The sequence below is a fragment of the Notamacropus eugenii genome, chromosome 2, assembly GCF_028372415.1.
Source record: "Notamacropus eugenii isolate mMacEug1 chromosome 2, mMacEug1.pri_v2, whole genome shotgun sequence".
In the NCBI taxonomy this organism is placed as follows: Eukaryota; Metazoa; Chordata; class Mammalia; order Diprotodontia; family Macropodidae; genus Notamacropus; species Notamacropus eugenii.
The window spans coordinates 243,985,504-244,012,576 of NC_092873.1; the positions used below are offsets into that span (position 1 = coordinate 243,985,504).

Below are 27,073 nucleotides of genomic sequence, written 5' to 3' on the forward strand. Positions count from 1 at the left end.
GGAAGTTTTCCCTTTACATCAAACCTTAATCTGCCTCCTTGCAATTTCCACCCGTTACTTCTTGTTCTGTCTTCTGTAGCTAAATTGAAAATGTTAACCCCTTTTGTGCATGATAGCTCTTTTAAGGACTCCAAGAGAGTTCTCATTCCTCCCCTCTTCACACATTAGTCTTGAGTCTTTTCTTCTTCAAACCAAACATCCTGTTCTGGTTACTCTCCTCTGGATACTCTCCAGAGCTTATCTGTGTATCTCTTAAAATTCAGCACCATAAACTGAACACAGTACTCCAAATGCAGGCTGACCTGAGTGTAAGGAATCAAGTCTATCACCTCCCCAGTCCTGGACTAGATGTATTATGTTTCTCTTAATATAGTTGATGACCCAATTAGTTTTTTTGGCTGCCTCATCACACTCATATTAAGTTTATAGGACACTGATATACCCAGATTTCAGATGAATCAGTGTTACCCCCTTTATTTCATACTTGGTAAGTTGATTTTTGGAAAGTATGAGACATTATATTTACCTCTTTTAAATTTCATCTCATTAGATTTCACCCAGTTTGTCAAGGTCTTTTGTATCCTGAATGCCATTCAGCTTACTGGCTAGTTTTCATATCTTTGAGTCATCTGCAAATATAATAAGCATGTCATCTATCTCTTTCTTCAATTAATTGATAAAAATGTTAGATAGCACTGGGGCAAGCTCTGGGGCATTCCAATAAAACTCTCTCTTCACAATGATGTACTGGCCACATGGTGAAAATGAAGGAGAATCATTTCACAGCCCAGATGTTCCTTGGAAGATTTCTAATGTGAAGAGAAATCAAGAAGGGTCAACCTCTGCTGCTCCCTCCACCCCCCCCCCCCCCACCATATGTTGAGTTGTGGGAAATTTGTGTGAAGAAATGCACAGAATGAGCAGGCATGGATAAGTTGCAATCTGCATTGATGGAGGGAGAGTTTGACAAGACCATAGACCATAGATCCAAATCCACTTCATTGTATTAATGTCTAGGCTGCATTTTAAAAACTTGTTGCCAAGAATAGCATACTATGCTTTTCTATTCTTTATTAAAATCTCATTAAACTTATCTTTAGCATTCCCTTAATCTATGAGTCTAGTTATTGTACCTTTTCAAAAAAGAAATATAGGTTAGTCTGGCATGCCCAAGTCTTGACCAAAGGATATTAGCTCTTTGTTATCACTGCTTCCTTTTCTAGGTGTTCACTAACTATTGCTTTTATAATGCATTTTAGATTTTGCCAAGAACCAAAATGAAATTTTTGGGCTAATGGTTTACAGATTCTACGTTTGCTATGTAATTTGAGTCTAGGTCAGCATCCTATTCAGCCTGGTGGGTATGTGACTGAGACAACAGGAAACATGGACTTGATGTTCTATGACAGTATCCCTAATGAAAGGGAATTTTAACTTTCTAAATGGTTCCTGAGTTTTCTACTTGCTTTAAATCTATAATCCTATAATCTTTTGGCTTTTATTTGTTTGTAAACTGATCTACTATTTCCTTCATGTAGGGAGATCCCAATAAGGAACTTCTAATAACACATCAGTGCCTTCTTGAGAATTTGTAGTCTGAGAGAACTGTCTGAGACACAGAGATGTGAAATGGTTTATACAGCTAGTATGTATTAGAAGTAGCATTTGAACTCAGGTCTTTCTGACTCCAAGACCCACTCTATCTCCATTATGCCACAGTGCTTCTTGATTTTCCTATGAAACTTTTTTTCTTAAGGACAGTTGATGATAACTTCAAATAAGTCTTCAGAATGACAAGTATTTTATTTATAGAAAGAAAACAGTCAACAAAAATTCAGTTACACTTAAATAACACTTTCCCACAATTGTTCTATAAAATTTAGATACTATTCACTATCCTCTTAGATCATAGAAAATCAAGCATTTTAGAAAGGAATGCATTTTATCTTTCTCATAATGGCTTAGTTCAGAAATTTTTAATCTTTTGTGTGTCATGTACCCTATTTGGAGAGGCAGCTAGGTGGTGCAGTGGATAGAGCACCAGTGTAGGAGTCAGTAGGACCTGAGTTTAAATCTCACCTCAGACATTTGACACTCACTAGCTGTGTGACCTTGGTCAAATCACTTAACCCCAGTTGTCTCCTCCTGGGTCATTTCTAGTCATTCTGATGAATATCTGGTCACTGGATTCAGATGGCTCTGGAGGAGAAGTGAGGCTGGTGACCTGCACAGACCTTCCTCACTCAAAACAAAGTCAAATACAAGTCATGTCATCATTTCTCTGATGGCATGCTCTTCTTTGGCAGCGAAGGATGAATACACCCTATTTGGTAATCTAATGAAGCCTATGGACCTCTTCTCAGAATAATGTTTTTAAATTTTTGAAAAAACATTATATACAATGTGTGTGTGAAATAAAATGTGAAGTAATACAATTATATTGAAATACAACATTCAAAATATTTTTTAAAATTTCAGGAACTCCATGATAAGAACCCCTGGATTCATTGTTTTTTGAGGTATTGTAGACAAACATAATCCTTTAGCTCAATAGCAAAATCAACGAAATGACTCTGAGAGCCTAGAAATAAATTCTTGGTCTGGCACAGAGTGCTTGTAAAGAGATGTTTTGACTTTCTGTGTTCTTGGACCCTATCCTTGTCACATTCCTGTTTTTGATTGCTGAGGTTGGTGGGCACACAGTGTAAAAAAAAATTATAATGTTAGGATCACTATTATATTTCTTGCTTTTTTCAAGTTTTAGAGTATTCCTCTAGCCCAGTGAGCTAGGCTTATATCAAGAAAAAGGAAGATGAGATGGAAAAAAGATGTAGTTCTGATTCTTAGTTTAGTTATACTTAGTTTTATGTTAGTCTAACCTGTCAAGTTATACATGTTGAGAATTACTTAAGTAGCAAGTGACAATTATTTAAAATGAAAGATTAGCATAGATTCATCTGTATCATTGTTGAAGTTCTGACTTTATAAAATCACAAATTGCATTTTTCCTTTTCTGATCATCATGTTTCTGTAATGTTTAGCATAACTAATTGTTTTTGCATAATTCTTATGGAATATTTCATTTCTGCTCCAAATATCAAACATCTTCTACCTTTTTGTATTCTATCCTACTTATAGAGGTAACCAGGAAAAGCAATAATAAGAAATACTAGAAAGAATATGGAACAGAAGTGTCAATCAGCCTACATAAAATAAAGAATCAGAAAAAAAATGAGAGTGGGGTTAGGAAAGAGAAGACTCAGAGGTAAAGGACAATAGAAGATGGGGTAAAGTTGTAGCCTGCAAAAGAAAACCCATCAAAGAAGTGGTCAGTAAGTTATTCTTCCCTGGAGCAGAGTATTGTCAGACATTTTCACTTGCTCTTACTTCTTTTTTTTTTTCAGTTACCCTTGTAGGTAGAGATAACAAAAGACTGGTATTGGGACTTTGATTTAAAAATATTTAAGTTTAGTCTTTCAAAAAATTTAAATATATGTTTGCTGTGGCCAACATTGAATAAAAGAAAAAAAAGAAAAACAAAATAGAGTAGGGACTTTGTTAGGAATAAAGTGATTAAAAACTTAGGGCCTGTTGAGACCCTGGAAAAAGGAAATGGGTACTGAAGGAGAGAGGTAGGATGTTAGCCCTAGAAAGGAATTTAGAGATAATTTACATACAAGATCATAAGATTTCAAACTGGATCTGAGATCATAGGATTTTAGTTTGAATCCCAGATAAGCTGCTTTCCCTTTACATGATGTTTGACATTTTTTGGATCTGAACGACTAAGTGATTTGTCCAAGGTCATATAACTAATTGCAAAGCAGGATTCTTCTGATTTGAAACTATATTCCCAAGACATGGCTTTTTAGAAGCTTCCAGTCTAGTAGAGGAGATTGATCACATATGCAATATAACTACAATATACTATAGAAAAACAAAAGCCATAAGAAAGACATAAACTATGGGTAGATAGAAAACATTATTTCTTTATGATAGAATCAGGGAAATGTGCTTGGAGTAAGCTACATTTGAACTATGTGGGGTGAGTAGGACTTGGAAAGGCAGAAATGGGAGCAAGGGCACTTGAGGTGAAGGGGACATTGTGATCCATGGCACAGAGATGGCAAAGCATGGGGAACAGTAATAGGGTGGGTAATAGTTCAGTTTGGCTGGAGTGTTGGATGTGTGAAACAGAGGAGTAGGAGAGAACTATTTTTAAAAGCTTGGACTTTAGGAGGCAATAAATAATAACTGATGATGAGAAAAGAAGTAACATGATCAGAATTGTGCTTTATAAAGATTACTCTAGCAGCAGTGCTTACGATAAACTAGATAAGGACTAGACTTTGGAGGCTGAGAGGGAAGTTACCAGTCAGGAGACTATTTCAAAGATCCAGTTGAGAGGTAATGTGGATGATCTTAAATAGCATGGTGAAAATGGGAATGAAAAGAAGATGATGGATATGAAAGATTAATTACTCAGATGTAGTAATTGTTGGGGATCTTATGTGAGGGAGGAATCGTAGATAACTGAAGTTTCAAACTTGGGTGACTGGAAGCACTGTGTTGTCACTATCAGAAATGGGTAAGTCAAGGAGGATAAGCAGTTTTATAGAGGAAGATCATTCTTTTAAAATTATTTTGTTAAATATTTCTCTATTACATGTAAAAATTAACATTCATTAAAAAATGACTTCCTCCCTCCTCTCCTTTCCCCCTTGAGAAGGCAAGCAATATATTGATTAAATATATGAAATATATTTCCATATTAGCCATATTGCAAAAGGAAATGCACATATAGAAAACCAAGAAAAATAAAGAAAGTTAAAAAGTTCACTTTAGTCCGCATTTACAATTCATCTGTTCTGTCTCTGGAGATGGATAGCATTGTTCATCATGAGTCTTTTGGGATTGTCTCGATCAGAGTAGCTGAGTCTTTCATACTTGATCATCCTTACAATATTGTTATTACTGTCTACAACGCTCTGGTTCTACTTACTTTACTTTTCATCAGTTCATATAAGTTATCCTAGGTTTTTGTGAAAACATCCTGCTCCTTATTTCTTATAGCACAATAGTAAGCCATCACAATCATATATTAGTACTTGTTTAACCATTCCCCAGTTGATGAGCATCCCTTCAGTTCTCAATTCTTTGCTACCAAGAAAAGAGTTGATATAAATATTTTTCTACAAATAGGTCTTTTCCCCTTTTCTTTGATCTCTTTGGGATATAGATCTCATAGCGGCATTGTTGGGTTAAAGGATATGGAGAATTTTATAGCCCTTTGAGCATAGTTCCAAATTGTTCTCTAGAATAGTTGGACTAGTGAGGAAGATCATTCAACAAATTCAAATTTAAGACATTTATTAAAAACCTACTGTGTGAAAAGTGTAATGTTAGGTACTAGGAAAGATAAAAAGTTTAGATAAGATATGATTTTTTCTCTTACGTAGCTTACAGTCTAATTGCTGCTGAGTATGGTTTGGGGTCTGTTAAGTTCGAGATGTTTGAAAGTTATCATTATCCAGATGGAGACATCTAGCAGAGCTTTTAAAATACTGGTCTGTAGCTTGGGAAAATATGGTATTAGAGATAGAGAGAGCTTTAGGGATCATTAACAATAGAGGTGATAGCTGATGAGATTGCCAAGGGAGAGTGTAAAGAAAAAGAGAGGAGGAAGGTAAGAGTAGAATGTTGGAGAAATATTTACACTAAGAAGGTAGGAAGAAGAAAAGTAGGACTGGGAAACCTGCAGCTAGAGGCCACATATGACCTTCTAGGTCCTTGGGTGCAACCTTTTGACTAAATCCAAGTTTTACAAAACAAATCCTTTTATTAACAGAATTTGTTCTGTGAAGTTTGGATTCAGTCAAAGGGGAGCACTTGAGAACCTAGAGGGCCACAAGTGGCCTGGAGGCCCCAGGTTCCCCACCCCATTTAACTCTTTCCCTTCCCTCAACTTCCCTATTACTATTCACCATCTACCCTTGGATACCCAGGCTTGTAACTTGGATATTATCTTCAACTTCTCATGCTCTCACTCACCATGTACAATCAGTTGCCAAGCACAATAATTTCTGCCTTCACAAATATCTCCTCTGTTTTGATTCTGCCACCTCCCTGATATAGACCCTTATCACCTCATGTTTGGACTACTGCAATAACCTGCTAGATGTTTTCCTGACTTAAGTCTCTCTCCGCTGCAATCCATCCTGCACCCAACTGTCAAACTGACATTCTTAAAACATAGACCTGATAATATCACTCCCCCTTCCCCCCCATGCAATTAACTCCATTGGCTCCCTGCTGCCTCCATGGTCAAATATAAACCCCACCATTTACCTCCTGGAGCCCTTCATAACCTGACCCATTCTCTTTCTGTTTTCTTATGTCTTACTCCCTGTACTCTGTGATTCAATGACACTGGTCTCCTTCCTGTTGTTGGCATATGACACTCCTTATCTTGACTCTAGACATTATCACTGCCTGTCTCCCATGTTTGGAACATTATCCCTCCTCATCTCTTCCTCCTAACTGTTCTGGCTTGCTTCAAGTCTCAGCTAAAGTCCCACCTCCTGCAAGAAGCCTTTCCCAGTTCCCCTTGATGTTAGTGCCTTCCTCCAAGTGATCCTGCACATATCTTGTTTGTTTATAGTTGATTTCATGTTCTTCCCCATTAGACTCTGAGTTTCTTGTGAACAGGGAATGGATTTTTTGTAGTTGATGTTTTCTTTGCCTTTCTTTGTATGCTCAGCATTTAGCATGGTTCGTGGAATACAATAAGCACTTAGTACATGCTAACTGACTGACTTGAAGGAGACTGAGAAGAATTAGGCAGAAAGATAAAAGGAAAATTAATAGAGTGCCATATTACAGTAGCCAAGGGAAGAACGTGTTTCAAGAAGGAAGTAGTTCATTATGTTAATCTCCGATTACTTTTTAATACTTTCTTTAAGGGTTCTTTATTAAATGTAATTTTTATTACATTATAGTCAATAAATGATATGTTTGGTAAAAAAAAAAAAAAAGAAGGAAGTAGTTTGTATTGTTAAACATTTCCTGAGTTTATAGAGAATGAAGACCGAGAAAAAGTCATTCAATTTGGCAAATGAAAGTCACTAGTGACCTTTAGAAGAGAAATCTCAGTAGAGTTCTGGGGTTAGAAATTAGTTTGCAAAAAGTTGAGTAGTAATAAAGAAAAGGAGCCAGGTAGTATATACCAGCTCTGCTCCTGAGTACTCGTTCATTCAAGAAGTATTGATTGCCTAATATGTGTACATGACTTCAGCCAAGTTAGAAGTGATATGAAACTGTAAGGGAAATCTCAGTCCTTAAGGAGCAAAGTTGGATCCTGTGTGTAAATTTAGGTTACGTTGCTTTGGTTAGAAAAAATTTGTCGGGTTTCCTAAAAGCAAAACAACAAAATAACAAAAACGAAAACAAAACACTATCACCACCACCACCAAAAACCAAACCCCATCAAACTAGGACTTCCCTTTCCCAAAGATAAAATGGATGAAATCAACATATGCTTCCACTTGCTTGGCAAAAATTGTTGTTCATTCTATGAAAGCAGATTAGTACTGATTTCCAAGACTGACTTCAGTTATCCATTCAAGAAAATATATGATGAGTGCCTACTAAGTGCAAGGCTTTGTACTAGGCTCTAGGCCTTATTGTGTTTCTCTTTCCTTATTTTTTCCACCAAACATAACAGCATATACTTATTTTTAGGACTAAATTCAGAAATGAATATAAATCATCTTGAAGCTTGAGAGTTTTGTATGTGGTGCAGATGTTTTCTGACCACGAGTAAGCTGCTGACTTAGCTTCAAAGTTCATCTCATCTTGTACCTCCTGCAGGAAACCTTTCATGATCCCCTAGTTGTCAGTCTTCTCTAGAGTCTCTGAATATCTTGCATCTACCTTTTCTGTATGCATGTTGTATCTTTGTGGAATGATGTAGAATTGAAGTAAAATAAAATAATACAGGGTGTCCTAAAAATCTTAGGGCTATCTTAAACTTTAATACCTTGAAATATATAGCACTTTTAGGTATAACCAGAATAAGCACAGTGCCATATGCATGTATGTATATGTGTGTGAACATATATATATTCACACATGTGTGTATGTATATATATGTGTATATATACATACATATATGTATATACATACGTATATGTGTGTATACACACACACACACACACATATATATAAATAAAATTTACTGACATTTAATAAGTGCTCACTGAATTGAACTGACTCTTTTTCCATCACCATTCACTTGGATGATCAAAACAACTGTCCAGAGAGGACATTAAATTGGAGGAATGTTAAATTTGGACTAGATCGCCAGAGAGTAGTTAGGAGATCAAAGAGTGACTATTTGATACATTTACCTATATTCTAGGTCCACAGTAGTCCTGGGTACCACATCTTTTCACTCCTTAAAGTGTAGAAAGCGTTGATCTTAGAGACCTAGACCTATTAGAACAATTCTGATCTTATTCTTTGATTGCCATACCCTTGCATGATCACCAGACCATTTTCCTCTCTTATTATTCTTCAGAATAAGAACAGTTTCAAATTGTTTTCCTTTGACTTTGACTATTAATGCTTGGATTTTCAATGGGATTAAGTGGAAAGACAGTTTTTAGACCTCTCATAACAATTGAACAGTTGAAAGAAACTCTATCTGGATATTGGGCCAACAGGTTGGTTGAGTATTGAGCTAATCATATAAATTGTCATACCTCTCCTCTCTTTGTTTGATGATTATCTAATGTTACAGAAGGTGTAATTTCAGAAAGTCCTCTACTGTGGTGTGGAACAGCACTTGCTTATTTGTTGATCCGCAAGAAACATCATTGAAAATAGTTCATTGTCTCTGGACAATGAGATGGTGGTTAATGATTTCATTATGCTTTCCTTTGTTGAAGATGTTGGTTTGATCATATGCCAGATGCTGAAAACAATTGTGATTACTTTCCCAATGGGAAGTGGGATGGGATTCTTTACCAGTCCCATTTCTCAATAAGATTTGCAATTGCCACAGCCAAAATATATTGACAGTTTTCTTTCTAAGAATTTATTTTTATTTGGAAAAAAAGAACTTTTACTAATGGATTCTCTTCTTTAAAAATGAATACATTTCCATTTTAGAAAAAGGTGGAATGTAGAGATAATATATGCTTCATACATTCTCTGAATTGAAAGTGTAACGTTGATTGAGGTTTGGCATTCACTGACAGAATATTCTAAAGGGATTAGTCATAAAAAATGTAATGTTTTTTCAGGTGATATTTTATCCCATGAATTACATTCTACCCAAATGGATGTGAAACAACTCTCAGTGCATATTTAGGACTCTCATGAGACTTTTAAGAATATTGAAGTTCACTGGGACAGACAATTCCACTTCACTTTAGTTGGTCCTTTGTGATGGTTTTAAGTCAGAAAGTCCTTTCTTTAACGTCCCAGTTAAAATTTTCTCCCAAACTTATTATCCTAGTTGTTTTTGTTCCAAGAGATACTTCTCTTATTGTTTCCCTCAATGATTTTTCTTTTCTCTCTTAAAATTATCCTGATGTATATGTTGGATGACCTAAAGGAAAAGAAAGTTTAACATTAGAGTTTAATAATAGGTCTTTGAAACAGAGCCAAGTTCTGTAATCTTTAAATGTAGCTCTATTAAGATTCAGAGTCCATTAATACATAGAACAATAATTCATATCTTTAAAATATTAACATTTGAAACTACTACAGTTGGTGAACACAGATAAGGGGTGGCTTTAATTTATGAACTATTCCAGGAATACTGTATAATAACGATATAACATTCTCAATGGGAATAAAAATTGGACTTGTGATTTTAATATGACAGGGAGTGCCTGTTGAGAAATTTGTACTGATGCAGTTTGGTACCTTCTCTTCAACTTGTAATTTATGTCATATGGTTTGTAGTTTAAAAAATTATATGGTTTATTTTTCCAACTCACTACTAAGCTTAGGATCTAGACCTATGTTTACTCATCTTTGTTCTCTCCATCAAAGTGTCCAGTACAGTGCTTTGTATATAGTAGGCACTCAATTTTTTTAAGTGAACATATTAATAAGTGACTATCTTCAGTAATACAGATGACTCCTTAGGCTGGGATTTCCTGAATTACAATTTGTATTTCTGCAACATTTTCCTAATGAGCTTCCCAATTCAAGCCTCACAATCAATCCAGTGTATTGCAATCAGCTAATTTCTCATTTGCTACTTTTAGTACAAATCTCTAAAGCCATTTTCATTGGTTGGTGTATAAAAGCCAAGTTCCTCCTTCTCTCGTTCAAAACATTTCATCAAACTATTTCTGATCACTTCACTTTGCCTAATGCTGCTTTCTCCTCTGCCATCTTGTTTTCTATGTCCCGTTCCTTCCTTAGTAGTGCTATATGAACTACTAGGTTATATGGAGTGTTCAGGTAGGACTAGTACCCCTGGTGTGAGCCCTTTTCAGGGCTGCCCATCCATTCTTGGTGTCCGCTAGTCACCCAATTCTCACCTGTGGCTCTGAGAAGCTGTATCATATGCAGTAGCTGCACCCTGTCTTGGCAGATGGACTAAACCAGGTTGAGGGTAACCAATAGGCCTCAAACCCATAGATATTTAGGTGGATATGGGACAGAATGGGAGGATGAGAATAACTTTTCCAATGTTCATGAAGACAGCTGAAGCAGGAGCTGTGGAGTATCAGTCAGACGTTGAAGATGCCAAGGTCAGCCACAGCATCCTGGGTCATCACTAGTTGTCCTGACTTTTGTCCTGACATTGGACTCTGAAGACTGGAAGAGAGAATGAGGCTGATGATTTTGTGCAACTCTGTCTCACTTAAATCCAATTCATGTATGATATGTAAGATATAACTCATCATCCACTATTTAACTCCAATGTTGTGATGTCATTGGTCATCTTAATAAAGGATCAACAACAAGTACCATGTCCCTCCCCATTCCCCTGCATGTCAGTCTTAGTTTTCTTCCTCATTCCAATATTCTTTGTAGTCCCACATCCATGAAGCTTTCTTCAACTAAATGGGGAAGATTTTCACCCTTTGCAATTCTTGAAAGACTAACTCAGGCATCTAATTCCTTCCCATCTTACTTAACCCAGTTCAGAATATCATATTTGTTTCAACTTTGTCATTAATTTGCTTTTAACTGTATACAAGTTAATTGAATTTTTTTGTACCTGGAATCTATAAAGAGTAGGATTTGTATTTATTTTGCATATTTGTATAATTCTGCTCTGGCGTCCTCTCTCTGATGGGTTGGTTTCTCCCAGAACTTCCATTTAAGGAGGACACCTAGGTCAGCCATGTCTCATTCCTCTTCTGGCTGCTTTCAGGACTAGATTTCCTCTACTCTGCCCTCTTGCCAGGTACCTTTATCTGCTCCTCCCTCCTCCTTTTCAGCTTCCTTTTATGTGTTATTTTTCTCCCATTAGAGTGTAAGCAGAAGCATATTTCTACTTGTATATGTGCTAAATTTCATGATTTCAGGGTCTATGTTTTTATTCATCCACATATCTCTTGTCAAGTGCCTATTAATTTGCATTGCATGTAGTTGGTGCAGTGTGTGTGTATTGTATGTTTAGTAATATAAAGGGTATATATAGATACATGTATATCTATATACACACACCCATATGCACACTCACATACACACACATATGTACACTATATTTGCATATAGTTAGCACATAGTAAGTACTTAATAAATATGTTTTGACTTACTGATTACCCTTAGGGGCAAAGACTATTTTCTTCTATAAATCCCCAAGACTATCAGAGGCCCCTACAAATAGTAGGCAGTTGAGAAGTCTGAACTGAATTGAATGATCAGATTTTCTCTCTGTTCTAAAATTCTGTGAAAGTAGCTCTCTAACCTTTGATTACCTTCCTAGTAACAAGTCAGGGGTCTCATTGGACCTGCCTTGATTAGGTTAACTTGTTTGGACTTTGAAGTTTTTAGGAAGTACATTGATACTTCAGTGTTACCTCATTGGTATTCCTCCATGAATATTTCTTCCAAGGGGAAAATTGAAATTTACTCATGCCTGCTTGTCAATATTATCCCATAAATACTCCATAGGGTGCCCACCCAACATGCTAGGGACTTCCTCTGGCTCTCCTGTATATTAATGGAACAAATAGACTGTCCATCTGTTATTATCCCTTACTCTTGCTACACAACTGGCCCAGCACCTTTTCTGGTGGTATATCATTGGTGATGTCTTTGTGTGATTTCTGGTATACAGTTGTTTCTTGATAACCTACTATGCATCTTTTCATTGACTTTTAGGGTACCACACAGTACTAAATATATCTTCCTATAATTTCTTATTTCTTAGATAATGTTTATATTTTCCTATTAGTATTTCAATTTAAGAGACTATGTCACTGGATTCTAAGCCTCCATGTTTGGGTAGCTTAAGAATGTTCAAAACATTATCACTGTTTTCAGGAGACAGTAACTGATGGCCTGAATGGGAACTTCCACTTGATATTTCTACCCCTCTTGATACTGCTTCATTCCCTAGCATCTGATTAGGCAGGGAATCTCCTAAAGTTGCCTTTTTGACCATTTACTCAAGTGGAGAAATTGACCCTCCATTGTGGAAGGACACAGTGGGCAGTGCCCAGAATGGGGAATTTTCCTATTCTGATACAGCAATAAAGATTTCAGTAACAATGGTAGGATTCTCTGTAACTGGCAGCCATGGACTTTTGGCTGTAGGAAAGTTTAGTTATGGGTTAAAATGGAGTCAATGCCATTGTCTTCCATTGAATAAACCCACTGATCAGTAAGATAAATTCTAAGACCAAATCAACATTTACTTTCCAGAGCAATAAATCTTAGTTTTCATCAGAGGATTCAAATGCATGCAACCTAACTCTCCTCCACATAATCCATAGCAACACAAATATATACAATTCTTGAACACACAAGGTGGGAAATGTTTGCTTGATCTAACTCCCACATATATCCTTGGCTCAGAGAACTGTACCCTGGCATCATATATACGCATGCATTATTTAAATGTATCATAGGATCACAGAGTTAGGATAAGAACTCCTAAGAGCCCTTGGAGATCAAATAGTACAGGAGTGATTAACATGTTGTCTATGAAGTTGTTTTTTTTTTATTATATTTTGACAACTGTGTTTCAATATAATTGGTTTCTTTTGAAGCATATGTATTTTATTTTATACATTTAAAAACAGAGGTCCCTAGGTTTCACTAAATTGCTAAAGAATTCCATTATACAAAAAATGTTTTTAAGAGTCCCTAATCTAGTGAAACTCACACATTTTATAGGTAAAGATGCCAAATTCCAGAGGGCTGTATTGAGTATTCTGAGGACACACAAGGTAGTAAGTAACAGGACCAGGATAAGAAACCAGGTCTTACAACACCAAATCCAGTATTCTTACCAATGTCCTGCTATAGGAAATGTCATGGGCATGAGCAATATGCATCCAGTGGGACTTCAGGGTGCACACTAGTCATTTCCTCCAAAGACACACATGGTTCTCATTTTGTTTGTGAATGCTTTCGAGGTTGGGAAACAAATTTATCTTTAATTTGAGTATTAAATATTGTATTGTTGGATTTGATCTGCCTGATAAATACTAATAATGGATTGATGAAAAATTTTAATAGATGTATTCTTTGGTGATGTGTAGGCTTTCTCTAATTTAACATTTGATTTTTTGCCTATCCTTGTGAAGAATGTGCTTGTCATTCGCATATTTTTAAAGTTTGTATCTCTTTAGTCAACTCATTTATAATTATGATGAAAGGCTGAAATCATGCTTGTTACAGTCTATTAGTTTATTATAAAATATTATAGCCTACTAGTTTATTCTAGATTTACATTTTTTAGGTGCTCTGTAAACATGTGGTCTTTTTTGAAGTTTATTTGTAAATTGTGTAGAGATGGATAGACACACAGACTTCAAATGTATTGTTCAACTCAATAAGATTTAATTAATTTTCTTATTCATTTAGCAACTTTTATTACATATCCACCATGGGTAAAGTATTGTGATATGGAAGAAAATAGAAAGATAAATAGTAGTCTCTTCCCTTCCTTATGTTTTAGTAGAGGGAGATAAGACATGTTCATAGATAAATACAATAAAAATAGAATCTAAGTGAAGAAGAGGAATATTACTGTGATAAGACAAATTTTAAAACAACAACAAAGGATGATCGTAGGATCATTGATTTGGAGCTGGAAGTGACCTTGAGAGGCAATCAGGTCCAACTCTGTCATAGGAAAGACTGTATGTGATTTGTAACACAGGGACACATGAAGCTGATGGGTCAGTTTTTGGGTTAATGTAATATATTATTCAAGCAAACCATTTAAGTTACTGCTTCGAGTAATAAGCCTGTGGTAGAGCACTGTGTACCTTAGCTTCTCTTCTCATATAAAGTGTAAATCTCATTAATGGTTAAGATTTTCTATTGCAAGTGAAACAACTTTGGCCAGGATATACCATTTCTTCTACTAAGTGCTTTGTCTTGCTAATGACACTTTTTTGAAAGTTTTTATTTTCAGGTCAAAACAACAAAATAGACCAGTCACACCCATGGTGAAACCTATACAATTTTTGGAGCAGAGGAGAACTGATAAAATTATTAATGCCTGTTATTAGACTATCCCTTGAGAAGACTAAATAGAGATTCATTTGAATTAAAAATGTCTCGAGGAATAGTGAAAAGATAGTAGAAGAATTAACTCCATCAAACTGCATAGTTAAACACTTGAAGAAATAGTAGTGCTCAAAAGTGGAAAACATTTCTAGGCATGGTAAATATATTTGAAAAAAAGTAGTTAGTCTTAATTTAGGTCAATCAAAAATATATTCACATTAGAAAAACAGCAAGTCATTGGAACAGAACAGAGATTGAATGATATTATTTAGCACTTATTAAACACTTAGTGTTTGCATGGCATTTAATGTTTTCAAGTATGTTGCAGAAAATTTATAAGCAGTAGTGGTTGGTTGGTTGGTTGTTGTCCTTTGTCCTGGAGGAGAACCAAAATGACATGATAAAGTGAAGTGTCAATGTGTCCGACTGTGGCTGATCAGACCAATATGAAGTTGGAATTCCTTAACACAGATGGGCACAGATGTCCGTGTGAACATTTGGGGTGGTTACTCCAAATTTGTGCATCTTACATTTCCTTTGTGCTGTTTCAATTCTGCTTTGCTCATAGAGTACAGCACCTTTTCAGATGTGGGCACGCCATGGTGAGCAGTCCTATGCCAGTGTCTCCCATGTTGCAAGGTCAAATCCAAAAGTTCGTGAAAGTGTCCTTGCATCACTTCTTCTGACCACCATGTGATCACCTGCCCCATGTGAGTTCTCCATAAAATAAATAGTCTTTTTGGCAAGTGTATATTTTTGCATTCGAACAATGTGGCCAGCCCATCGAAGTTGCACTCTCTTCTGAAACATGGTTTGAATGCTTGGTAGTTTAACTCAAGCAAGGACTTCAGTGTGTGGTACCTTATCCTGTCAGGTGATCTTCAGAATCTTCATAAGACAGTTCAAATGAAAGCAATTCAGTTTCTTGGCTTGGTATACGGACTCATAAATATCGGCCTTGCAAATAATTTTTGAAAATTATTAGGCTAATAAAAATGGTTTTGGCCCACAAAATTTGCATTAGTTCCACCCATATGCCAACATAATCTAGTCTCTTCTTCCTACCTAAAAGGATAGATTAGGTTTAGGATGAGAACTATACATATTTTCATTGCTATTTCTTGACATGAATACATTCCTATTAAAAACCTAGTGAAAAGGCTGTTGAAAAAAGAGACATTAATTATTGTTTCTTTTTACCCCATCACCTAATTCTGACTTAATTCTTCTTGGCCCTTTCCTGATTTCATAGGATTGTTGACTTAGTAATGAAAGAAATCATAGAGGATCTCTTGGCCAACCTAATCATTTAAGAAAACTGGAGCCCAGAGAATTTCTGTGATTTGCCCACATAGGAAGAAATTTGGAATTATATACAAAAAGTTACTAAAGAGTATGTGCCATTTGACTGAGCTATACCACTGTTAGCCCTATATCCAAAAGAGATAAGAGAAATAAGGAAAAATCCCATATGTAGAAAAATAGTTATAGCAGCTCTTTTTGTGATGGTGATCCTCCCCCTCCCCTGACAAAGATTGGAAATTAGAGTTATGCCAGTCAACTGAGGAGTTGCTAAACAAGTTTTGGTATATGAATGTGATGGAATACTGTTGTGTGGTAAGAAATTAGGAATAGAAGATTTCAAAGAGGCATGGACAGAATTGATACACACTGAAGTAAGCAGAACCAGAGTAATTCATACTCTGGCATCGATAACAAAAAAGGAACAAAAATCTGAAGGTTTTTATAAACTGATGAGATTTCAAATGAGTAGAACTGGGAGAACAGGTTATATAGTACCAATGCTCTAAAGACAACTTTGAGAGATATAAGAACTGTGATCAGTACAATGAACGTCTTTGATCCTAGAAGATTGATGAGGAAACATACTCTCTATTTCCTGTCAGAGAAGGGATAGATTTAGAGTGCAGAAGAAGACCTGGATATTTTTGATTGTTGGAGCAGCTAGATGGCACAGTGGGTAGAGTGCTGCAGGCATTTCTTAGCTGTGTGACCCTGGGCAGGTCACTTAACCTTGTTTGTTTCTGTTCTGCATATTTAAAATGAGTCGGAGAAGGAAATGGCAAACCACTCCACTATCTCTGCCAACAAAAACCCCAAAAGGAATCACAGTGAGTTGAACATGACTGAGCAAATTTTTGTATGCAGCCAGTGGGGACATTTGCTTTGCTTGACTGTGCATATTTGTTACAAGGAACTTTCTTTTATTTTCTCTTTTTTTAAATTTTCAGTGAGGAAGGGAGAGAGAGGAAATAGATTAGAGAGGGAGGATAGAACTCACTTCTTGGAGCCAAGATGGTGGAATAAACAATAAATCATTGTAACTCTCCCATATTCACCTCTAAACAACTGTAAAATAGTGCCCCCAAACAAATCCTAGAACAGCAGAACAAGAAAAAAGATGGGGTGAAGCAATCTCTTAGCCCAAGAAACCTGGAAGATCAGCAGGAAAGGTCTGTCTCACTCTGGTAAAAGGGGAGCATAGTACAGGATGAGAAGCATCACAGTTACCCAGCAACAAGCCCATCTCAGCAAACCAGTGAGATGCTGAGCTCCAGTGTGGTGGAGCAGTCAAACACCAATCCAAGGCCCCGCTTGTCCCCCATGTGCCTCAGTGTAGTCAGGGGAAGGAACAGACTCCAGCTTTGAGAACTGCTGCTTGCTTTAGCATACTTAGCTGGGACAAACAGGCAACTCTCAGTGGCCAGACCTCCATGTGCTTCAGTGTAGACCTAGGCAAACAGGCAGACACCTGCAGCTAGGACTCCAAATGCTTTAGTGTATCTCTGGGAAATACAGAAACACCCCATCAGCCTCAGCACATACCTTTTAACTGTTTCCTCTTTCACAACTGTGACTAATATGGACATATGTTTTACATGATAGCATATGTATGACATATCAAATTGCCTACCATTTTAGGAAGGGGGAGGGGAGAGAGAAAAATTTGGAACTCAATATCTTGTAAAAATGAATGCTAAAAATTGTCTTGACATGTAATTGGAAAAAAATATAAAATGCTACTAAATCTCACACACAAAAGGAAGAGAATAGAGCAAAGAAAGATGTTATGTATGTAATTCAATGCAAAAAAATCCATTGAGGAACAATTAAATGGAAGGAACTGTGAAATAAGAATATGAAAATGAAAAAATATAGAGAGATGGGGGGTGCTGCCGATGTGGAAAATGGCACGTACTTTGATATTGTCAGGGTATTGTTACTTTTGCTTGGTTTTAAGAGACTTCTTAATGAATGGAGGTAATCTATAGATTTTTGTAATGTAGAAACAAAATATATCAAAAAAACAAACAACAAAAAGGGAAGCAAATAGCACAGTTTGGACACCAAGTCAAGTTTTCCTGATTCCAGGGCTAACTAAAGGTAGTTGCTTTCCACTGTACTTCATTGTCTCTAGCATTATTTTCGTTACATACAGATAAATATCTTCCCCAGATAAGGGGAGGGAAAATTGCTCCCTCTCCTCCCAGCAAATGCACACCTTCTGCTTCTGGCTGTTGGCTTATCTTCCTAGTGCTTCCAGGTTCTGTCAATGAGTGTCTGAGAGGAAAAAGAGAGATAAGGGAAGGCATGTTAGAGATGAGCTGGTTTAAACTCATCTCCTATCAAAACACCAAAAGGAAAGCCAATTGATTCCAAGGGTCCAATAGTAGTCTGTCTGTTTTCTGGGTGCCCTGTGGTCTCTCCTCCTGTTCATCTAACTCAGGATCCAGATTCCAAGAGTGCTTGCAGAAAGAAAACATTTTGAATTCCTCAAAACCGTGGTATGAATTGCAAATCACCATCTCTGCCTTGTGGTTTGTGATCCAACACTGGACAAGCTGAGTGGGCAAGGAGAAAGCAGCTTTGCAGGGTTCCTTCTGATGCACAACTGTAATTTGTTCTGCCTCTAATGTTACATTGAGTTTTATTAACATTGAACTCATGATTTAAAAAAAAAATAATATTATCTCAATAGGAGTTTTTCTTGTGCGTGATGATTAATCAGACATTGTTTTTATGAGATCAAGAAATAAAGCTTTCAATGGATTTCTTCTCAAAGGCTCTAACCACTTTAATGACGTAGATATAGCAAATTGTTTTAGCAGGTGTTTATTTTTCCTTTCTTTAATGTAAGATTCCAGAATGCTTATTAAAACATATTGTACTTGTTCTTTCTTGTGTTTTATTACAAGAAACAAATAATTGTTAATGGGTGTTGAGCTTAAAGAGTTTGTCTTAGTGGCATGACTCAATTATTTGATCTTAATGAGTTTTTTTCCTTGCTGGTTTATCAGTTCTCCATTTTCATAGATGTTAAAAGAAAAAAAAAATACACAGCTTCATGACAAAAACATTGTATTATATTGCTATGGGTTGGACTTTTGCTAACTTTGGAGAATTAATTCAATTGCACCAAACCCAACTATTGTCCATGTTAAACAAGATCGTTCAGGAATTTCACTTCAGCCCTATAAAGATATATATCTAAAATGGGTTGGCTGTTTGTATGGCCAACTTAAACAAGAGGCTCAGCCAATATTCCTCTTGCCTAATTCAGGTAGCCCTTCTTTTAGCCTGCAAAATGCAAAGCATTTGGGGAGAAAGTCCAAAGTATTTTCCCTTCCATACATGCATAGTTACAGCTAATTATTTTTGAATATGACTGTGTATAGTTACTACATCTTTTTAGGAACTAATGGTTCTTTTTTTGAATTGTAGGCTTTTTGAAAAAAATGTGAAGTGTTTTGGGTTTGATGCAGAATGAAATGCACTTTGTAACAGTTAACTGTCTGAACATAAAAATAGTGTATTTTAGGTGTGGGTAGAATAATTACACAACTCTTTTTGCTCACTCAGAGTTGGAATTTGGCCAAATAGAATTAGTTTCTGGTTCTATTACTTCCTTAATCTGTCCCCATTAATAAGGACAATTCTAAAAATAACCCTATTGCCTGTATGTTTGAGGCAGCGTGTGGTCTATCACCACGGTTACACATTTATAATTCAGCTGACTCTTTGATTGGTTCCTATTCTGCAACAGAAGAATGCAGATGTTAATTTGATCTGAAACCTGTTTATACACTGCATTTTATAATGTATATCTAAGTATAGAGGACCAAGTTTTATGAGACTAGGATTTCTGTCAAGTTCCCACTCCACCCTGCTCTAATTGGGGCTGACCCCAGAGCTGAATAAAGAACAAAGAGTTCCACAACTAAAGTATTTCATGGCATGTCATATCTTGCCCTCAGTAAATTGGAAAATTTATAACTTTATCCAGTAAGTTTGTGTTAGATAGTGTAACTCATCTCCTAAATTCTTCATAAATGGAAAACACATTAAAAAACTGAAAACAATTCTCTGATCACAGATCCAAAACAGTTTTCCAAGAATTTAGTTTTAACCAAAAGTAATTTCTCTTTAATATACTGATGAAGCCATATCCATGACCTGATCTTTGATATCTACTATTTAGCAGACCCGAACCAGCCTTCTTCTGCATAAAGACATCAAGGTAGCCCATAATATTATATCAATTTGTTCAAGGTTAAAAAGGGAGTTAGTAATGCTGCCAGGATTAGCAGGCACAGTCACTAATTCCCTTAATTTTGGATCTGGTATTATATTCAATGACTGTCCAGATCTGTGGCTGGATCCTTTCTTAATAAAAATAGCAATAATAATAAAATAGAAATTACACAATGCTTTAAGGTTTGCCAAGTGCTTTATACATACACATATACATATGTAAACTAATTTCCAAAAATCGTATAAAAGTGAATGTTGGAAACTTTCTTTACATGTAACTGGAAAAAAATAAACTCATTTCTTTTGAGTTACTTCAACAGAATAGAAACATAGAGTCATAGAATAAGAATGTCTAGAATTCCATTTTTCCTGCTCTCAAATTAAAATTTGAGAAGCAATTCTAGATAAATTTATTATTGTCAATACTTTTAAGGACAAGATCATTCAGTCTTTATCAATTACCTGTTCTAGTGGCAATGAATCATTACATTCAGGAAGTTATTCCTTGGGTCAATGTGGATTCAAATATTAGTCCTGTTACTTTTTACTACTTTTATGTGCAGTTGGGCAAATGTAACCATTTCTGGGCCTCAGCTGGAATAGATGAATTCATGATCCTTGTCACTATGATCTTTAACCCCTCAGTATAATTTAACAATATATTCTCTAGTTCAGAATTCAATATAAATGAGAATCAACAGATATGAATATTTTCTCTTAAAACTTCCACTTATAATTCTATTAAAGGGTTCTTTTCTTGATTGAGTTCTGGAGTTGACCCTGGGTTCTTGAAGGTAGATTGCAAACTTTGACAGGTCTTAACATACTAGAAAGTTTTCAAGTACAAGGGCCATCATTCAGTGGCAATGTTCAGAGTTCAGAGAGGTAAATTATTTTCAGATTTTCTGTAGGGTAAGAATGTTACTGGTCACAGGAACAAAAAGATAATCTATTAAGCCACAGAGGGGTTGCTATTTGCATCAGCGGAGAGAGTACGTACATGGACAAAGACATAGCTATTTTAATTAGATGTACATTCCATGTAATGACCATGTATAGATTTGAAGATAGCTCACCTTTATACAATACTTTAAGGCTTGTAAAATTCTCCATACACATTATTTCATTTTATTCACACAAAAGTCTTGTAAGGTAAATAGTATTATTAACTTCATTTTACAGAAGACAAAACTGAGGCTCAGAGAGTTTGTGACTTCTCTAGGGTTAACACAATCAGTAGCTTTGAACCCAGGTCTTTCAACTCTGAGTCCAGAGTTCTATTCCCCTAAACCTGTCTTTCAGACTTGTAAGTTGGATTTCATGATTTCCAAAATTAAAAGTAAAATTTTAGGAGGATGCAAATGGAAATAACAAATTTTTAAAATGTTTTCTGGAATCTAACCAATTCCATATGGTAATAGAATAATCTCTGAAAGGTAGAATTTCCTGTTATATAGTATGGTATGAGCATGTAATATTATTCTGAGATAGCAGAGGCCTGGATTTGGATTCTAATTTTGACCTCTACAGTCTGTGTGGCTGTGAGCAAGAAATTCAACTTCTCTGAGTCTCAATTTTTTCATTTCCAAAATAGGATTATTTGAAGTATCAAAAAGCTTTTCGTAACTATGATATACTCAAAGCACTATATAAAACCCAGCTATTACTCTTATTAATTAATTAGTAATAATTATTTATATTATATAATTAATTATATATTTAATTAATATATAATATATTGTATTACATCTTTTAAAGTACGGTTATAATATATATCATATCATATTATATATTATAATATATCATAATATAATTAATTAATAGTAATAGACAACTAGGTGAATAGAGTCCTGGACCTGGAGTCAATAATATCTGAGTTTAAATCTGGCTTCAGAGACTTAGTAGCTGTGTGGTCCTGAGCTAGTAACTTAGCCTCTGTCTGCCTTGGTTTCCTCAGCTATAAATAGTAGTAATACCATGTACCTCACAGGTTCATAATGAGGATAAAGTGATGTAATATTTATAAAGTGTTTTATAAACCTTAAAGTACTATGCTAGTTTATTGTTATTATTGAAGGCAGCTAGTTGGCACAGTGGATAAAATGCTTGCCTGGAGTCAGAAAGACCTGAGTTCAAATCCGACTTCAGACATTTACTGGCTGTGTAACCCTGTTACACAAGGCAAGGCACTTAACCCTGTTTGCCCGAGTTTCCTCATCTGTAAAATGAGCTGGAGAAGGAAATGGTAAACCCCTCTAATAGCTTTGCCAAGAGAACCCCAAAAGGGGTCATAAAGAGTCCCAGGACTAGAAATGACTGTACGACAAAAACTTATTATTAGTGTTAATAATAATAATAAAAATAGGTTTTTTTTTTAAAAAAAAAACACCTTAGTTCCCCTTAATTAGATTAAAACTATTTTGATGGTGTAGATAAATAACAACAAATAACATCTTCCTTACCATTTGCAATTGTGTATTATGTATGCCACTGTAAGTATGACTAGGAATTACAAGTTATAAAATACGATGAAAAGGTTGGCTTTGTCTTCAAGGAAATAAAGAATTGAAAGGAAATTAACAAACAAATGAAATGAATAGCAGGAAATACTTGTAGCTACAAGATGAACTGAAGACCTTGTTCAGAAATAGAATAGACTGTCCCAGTGCTTAACATAAGAGCGTAAGACAGTTGTCAGTTGACCTCAGAGAGGAAGGAGCCCAGCCTCAGAGTGAAATGCTGGGGGAAAGAGAGCAATACGAGTTCCGTTTCAGCACGCTGTTATTACGTGTTAATGTGTTACAAATGTAGTACTAAATTGCATGCAAACGTTTTCTGCTTTGAAGAACATTACAAGTTGGGAAACATCCAGGGAGAGAGTCTGATATTGCTGAGGGAGGAAAGGACAGGGTTAGCATACTGTAATTGGAAAAAGAAACTATTTTGGGTAAAGACTTTGTATGAGACAAACTTTGTTGATGGCTTTGTATTGTTGTCTCTATGGAATCACCTAAATGACTTCTTCTTTCTCAGTTTTTGAACACTGCTCCGACTCTATTTTACAACTTTTGTGTAATAGGCTGAATTTGTGGGCATCAGAAAACAATTTTTATTGATCACATAGTGGCATTCCAGGTTCTCTCTTCAGATAATCACTGAGCCCAAGCTCTTTGTTTCCACCTACTAAGTATATTCTGTCCATTTGGTTTTCTCAGTTGTCCTTGCTCACATAAACCCCTTTCGGAAAGGAAGCAACTTCCTGAAAGATATTTAAATACTTTGAAGTCTTTTGTGTGTAATTTTACCATGTCTGCACAGTTATAGAATAAGAAAGGGCATCATAGAAAGAAGGAAGACCTGGTGATGCATCCATACTTTATCACATCCAGTTCATGTTTTATTCTTGACTCTTCCCTCTCCTTCACCTCTTGATATAGATCTGAGATGTCACAGATTCCAGTTTATCTTACCACTGTAACATCTCTTGAATTGTCCAATTTTTAAAATTCCCTCAGTCACACTCATTACTGCTTGCTTGGACTATTGTAGGAGGTCACTACTTCACTTTCTCCTTCAATCTATGCTTCATACTTCTAAAGATTAATTTTACTCAAGCAAAGATATAGTCATATTGCTTGGCTTAAGAATCTTCAATGAACTGTGAAATGATCCAACCATTTTGAAGAGCAATCTGGATTTATGCCCAAAGATTTACTAAACTACCTATATACCTTTTGACTCAGCAATACCATTACTTGGTCTTTTTCCAAAGGTGATTAAGGAAAAAGGAAAAGAACCTGTATGCTCTAAAATGTTTATAGCAGCTCTCTTTGTGGTAGCAAAGAACTGGAAATTGCAGGGATGTCCATCAATTGACTAATGGCTGAACAAACTGTGGTATATGATTGTGATGGAATTTTATTGTACTATAAGAGATGATGAGCTCAGTGATCCTCGAAGAGCATGAAATAATGAAGAACAAAAATGAGCAGATTCAAGAGAACATTGTATACAGTAATAGCAGTATTAGTTTGAGAATGAATTTGGGTGAATAAGTTATTTTGTCTATTATAAATATTGAAATCAACTATAAAGGGCACATGAAGAAAGATGCTATCTGCATCCAGAGAAAGACCTGATAAATAGAAGTATGTATAGAATAGTTTTACACACACACACACACACACACACACACACACACACACACACACACACACACACGCCTGTTTTGTGTCTAATAGTAGCCATCTCTAGGATGGGGGGAGGAGCAGAGAAGAAAATAAAGAATCTTTCACTTTTTAATGCCTGCTAAGTATCATTAAGTGTCATGGACTCATAAAATGGAAGAGTTAGAAGGGAACTCGGAGGCCATTTAGTTTAACATATGACTCAGGATCTATGTGAGTTCACACTTTTTTTCTGTTTTTTTTTTTTTTCACCTTTCACACTTTTTTCAAGACCTTCCATTATCTGCATTTTGCTACCACAAGAAAACTCTACTCTGGGGTCTTTCTTTCCTTATTGTTGACTCTCTCTCTAGGACTACTATTTAAGAAGAACTCCAGCCATATATCACCTCATTCATGCCCAGATTCTCTCTAGTTTCCTCCTCTTCTTTCAATGCCCTTCATAACCCACCTCCCTTTACTTTTCAAGATTTTTTTATACCTTACTCCCCACCATATACTCTTTGACCAAATGACACTGACCTCCTGGTTGTTCCATGAACAAGACAGTCCATTTCTTGGCTCTAGAAATTTTCTCTGGGTAGCCTCCATACCTGGAGTGCTCTCCCAACCCATCTTCACCTATTAACTTCTCTAACTTCCTTTAAGTTGCAACTAAAATCTCATCTTTTGCAAAAAAGCCTTTTTAGACCCCTCTTAACTCAATCAGTCAGTGGGGCAGCTAGTTGGCAAAGTGGATAGAGCTCCTTGCCTGGAGTTAGGAAGACTCATCCTCTTGTGTTCAAATCTGGCCTTAGACATTTACTGGCTGTATGACTCTGGACAAGTCACTTCACTCTGTTTGCCTCAGTTTTCTCATCTATAAAATAAGCTGGAGAAGGAAATGGCAAACCATTCCAGGACTTTTGCCAAGAAAACCACAAACGGGGTCATGAAAAATTGAACATGACTGAAAAAGTACTGAATAACGAATACATTAGGAAATAATAGGAAATAAGCAATAAAGGCAAGGTGCTAGAATTAGAGGGGATTAGAAAAGACTTTTTGTTGAAGGTGGTAACTTGAAGGAAGTTAGCTGAGACTTGAAGGAAGCCAGGGAAGGAAACTAGGTGGTGAAGACAAGAAGGGAAAGCATTTCAGACATGGGACACTCTATCCTGGAAGTATACCCAATAGCCAGGCAAACTGAGTGAAACTGCTAAGCTGAAATTTGCTTTCACTAACTTTCTGGAATGACCCACTGAGAAAATGGCTAAGACAGAAATCAAGTTTAAATGATTGACTTCTGATCTGGTTAAAATGATTCTTGTGTGACAATCACTTAAACGGGTTTGGGTGGCAAGCATAGCCACATTATTAGCTAAGTGTCATAGAGTCTCATGCAAACAACTCCACTCTACTTAAATTAAACTGCTTCAGTTCCCAGAAATCATATTCTTTGTCTCCTTTTGCTTTAAACAGGGCATAATGACTACATGTGTCCTGCGACCAATCAGTGCACCATTGACAAGAACAGGAGAAAGAGCTGTCAGGCCTGTCGACTGAGAAAATGCTATGAAGTGGGCATGATGAAAGGCGGTAGGTACCACTTGGAGAGGACCACACATGATACTTTTTTTACCATATTATCTTGTACTTGTTCATCATTAGGGGCATCGTTGTTTTAGTTCAGATTTCTGTGAGAGTGGTATTACTAGAAGAGGACCACAGTCCATTTCTCCAATAGATATTAATATATGTACATGTATACATATAGACATACATATGAAAGTAGAATTGAAATTCCCTGTGATTATTTCATGTTCCTTCATGAAAGGGACAAAGAAAAAGGTGTGGAAACCACATTGCAAAAGGAAGAGCCATTTTAAAAATCATCTTAAAAATGATCTTTCTGTTACTATCTGCAGTTGTTTGGGGCTGGGAGACTATCCCTAAAAATTCCTTGTACTTCTCAAAATCAAGTCTTGTAAGTATAAAAACAAGGTACTTATGCCTTAGGTCAAACTGAGTGTTTATTGAAATGACTGGAAATCATTCTGTCTGTCAAGACTATATTCATTCTTCCAATTCCTAACCCAGTGCCAAGCATAAAATACCTATTAAAAATTGAATATTTTCAAGTTACATAGGAGTGTAGTGTTCTTCATCTCCACATTTTTTTGTATCCTCTGTACAAAGCTTAGCAGACTGCTCTGCTTGTAGTAGGCATTGAACAATTGTGTGATTGAGTGTACACAGCTGCGGGATTATCTTGGTCCACCTAGTCTCCATCCTTATAAGCCTATGATATGATACTTCATCGGTATTTCTAGGATTTAATCTGTGTGGGTACAACTGCCACTAATATAAACTATAATCTTTCCATGCCTGAGTAGCTGATTTGGTGAGTTATTGGATAAAAATAAATTCAGATCATAGGATCAAAGAACTAAAGCTAAAAGGGACCTTAGAGATTGTTTAGTTCAATCCCCCTTCTTACAGATGAAGAAACTGAAACCCAAGGCTACATAGGTACTAAGTAGAAGAGTCAGGATTTGAAGTCATTACCTTGTGGCCAATCTTCTGGTAAAGGACCTTACTGAACTCAGCTAGATTGATCCTCTGAGGACAGAGAG

The 27,073-nt window shown here is 36.0% G+C and overlaps 1 protein-coding gene across 5 annotated transcripts in view; it reads left to right on the plus strand.

The window, feature by feature from the left end:
* ESR1 (estrogen receptor 1) overlaps positions 1-27,073 on the plus strand; it is a 456,202-nt gene that overhangs the window by 200,887 nt on the left and 228,242 nt on the right. For all 5 annotated transcript variants that reach the window (XM_072643717.1, XM_072643720.1, XM_072643718.1 and 2 more), the window contains one exon: positions 25,920-26,036. In XM_072643717.1, coding sequence (XP_072499818.1) covers positions 25,920-26,036 — 117 coding nt within the window. The remainder of the gene's footprint in view (positions 1-25,919; positions 26,037-27,073) is intronic.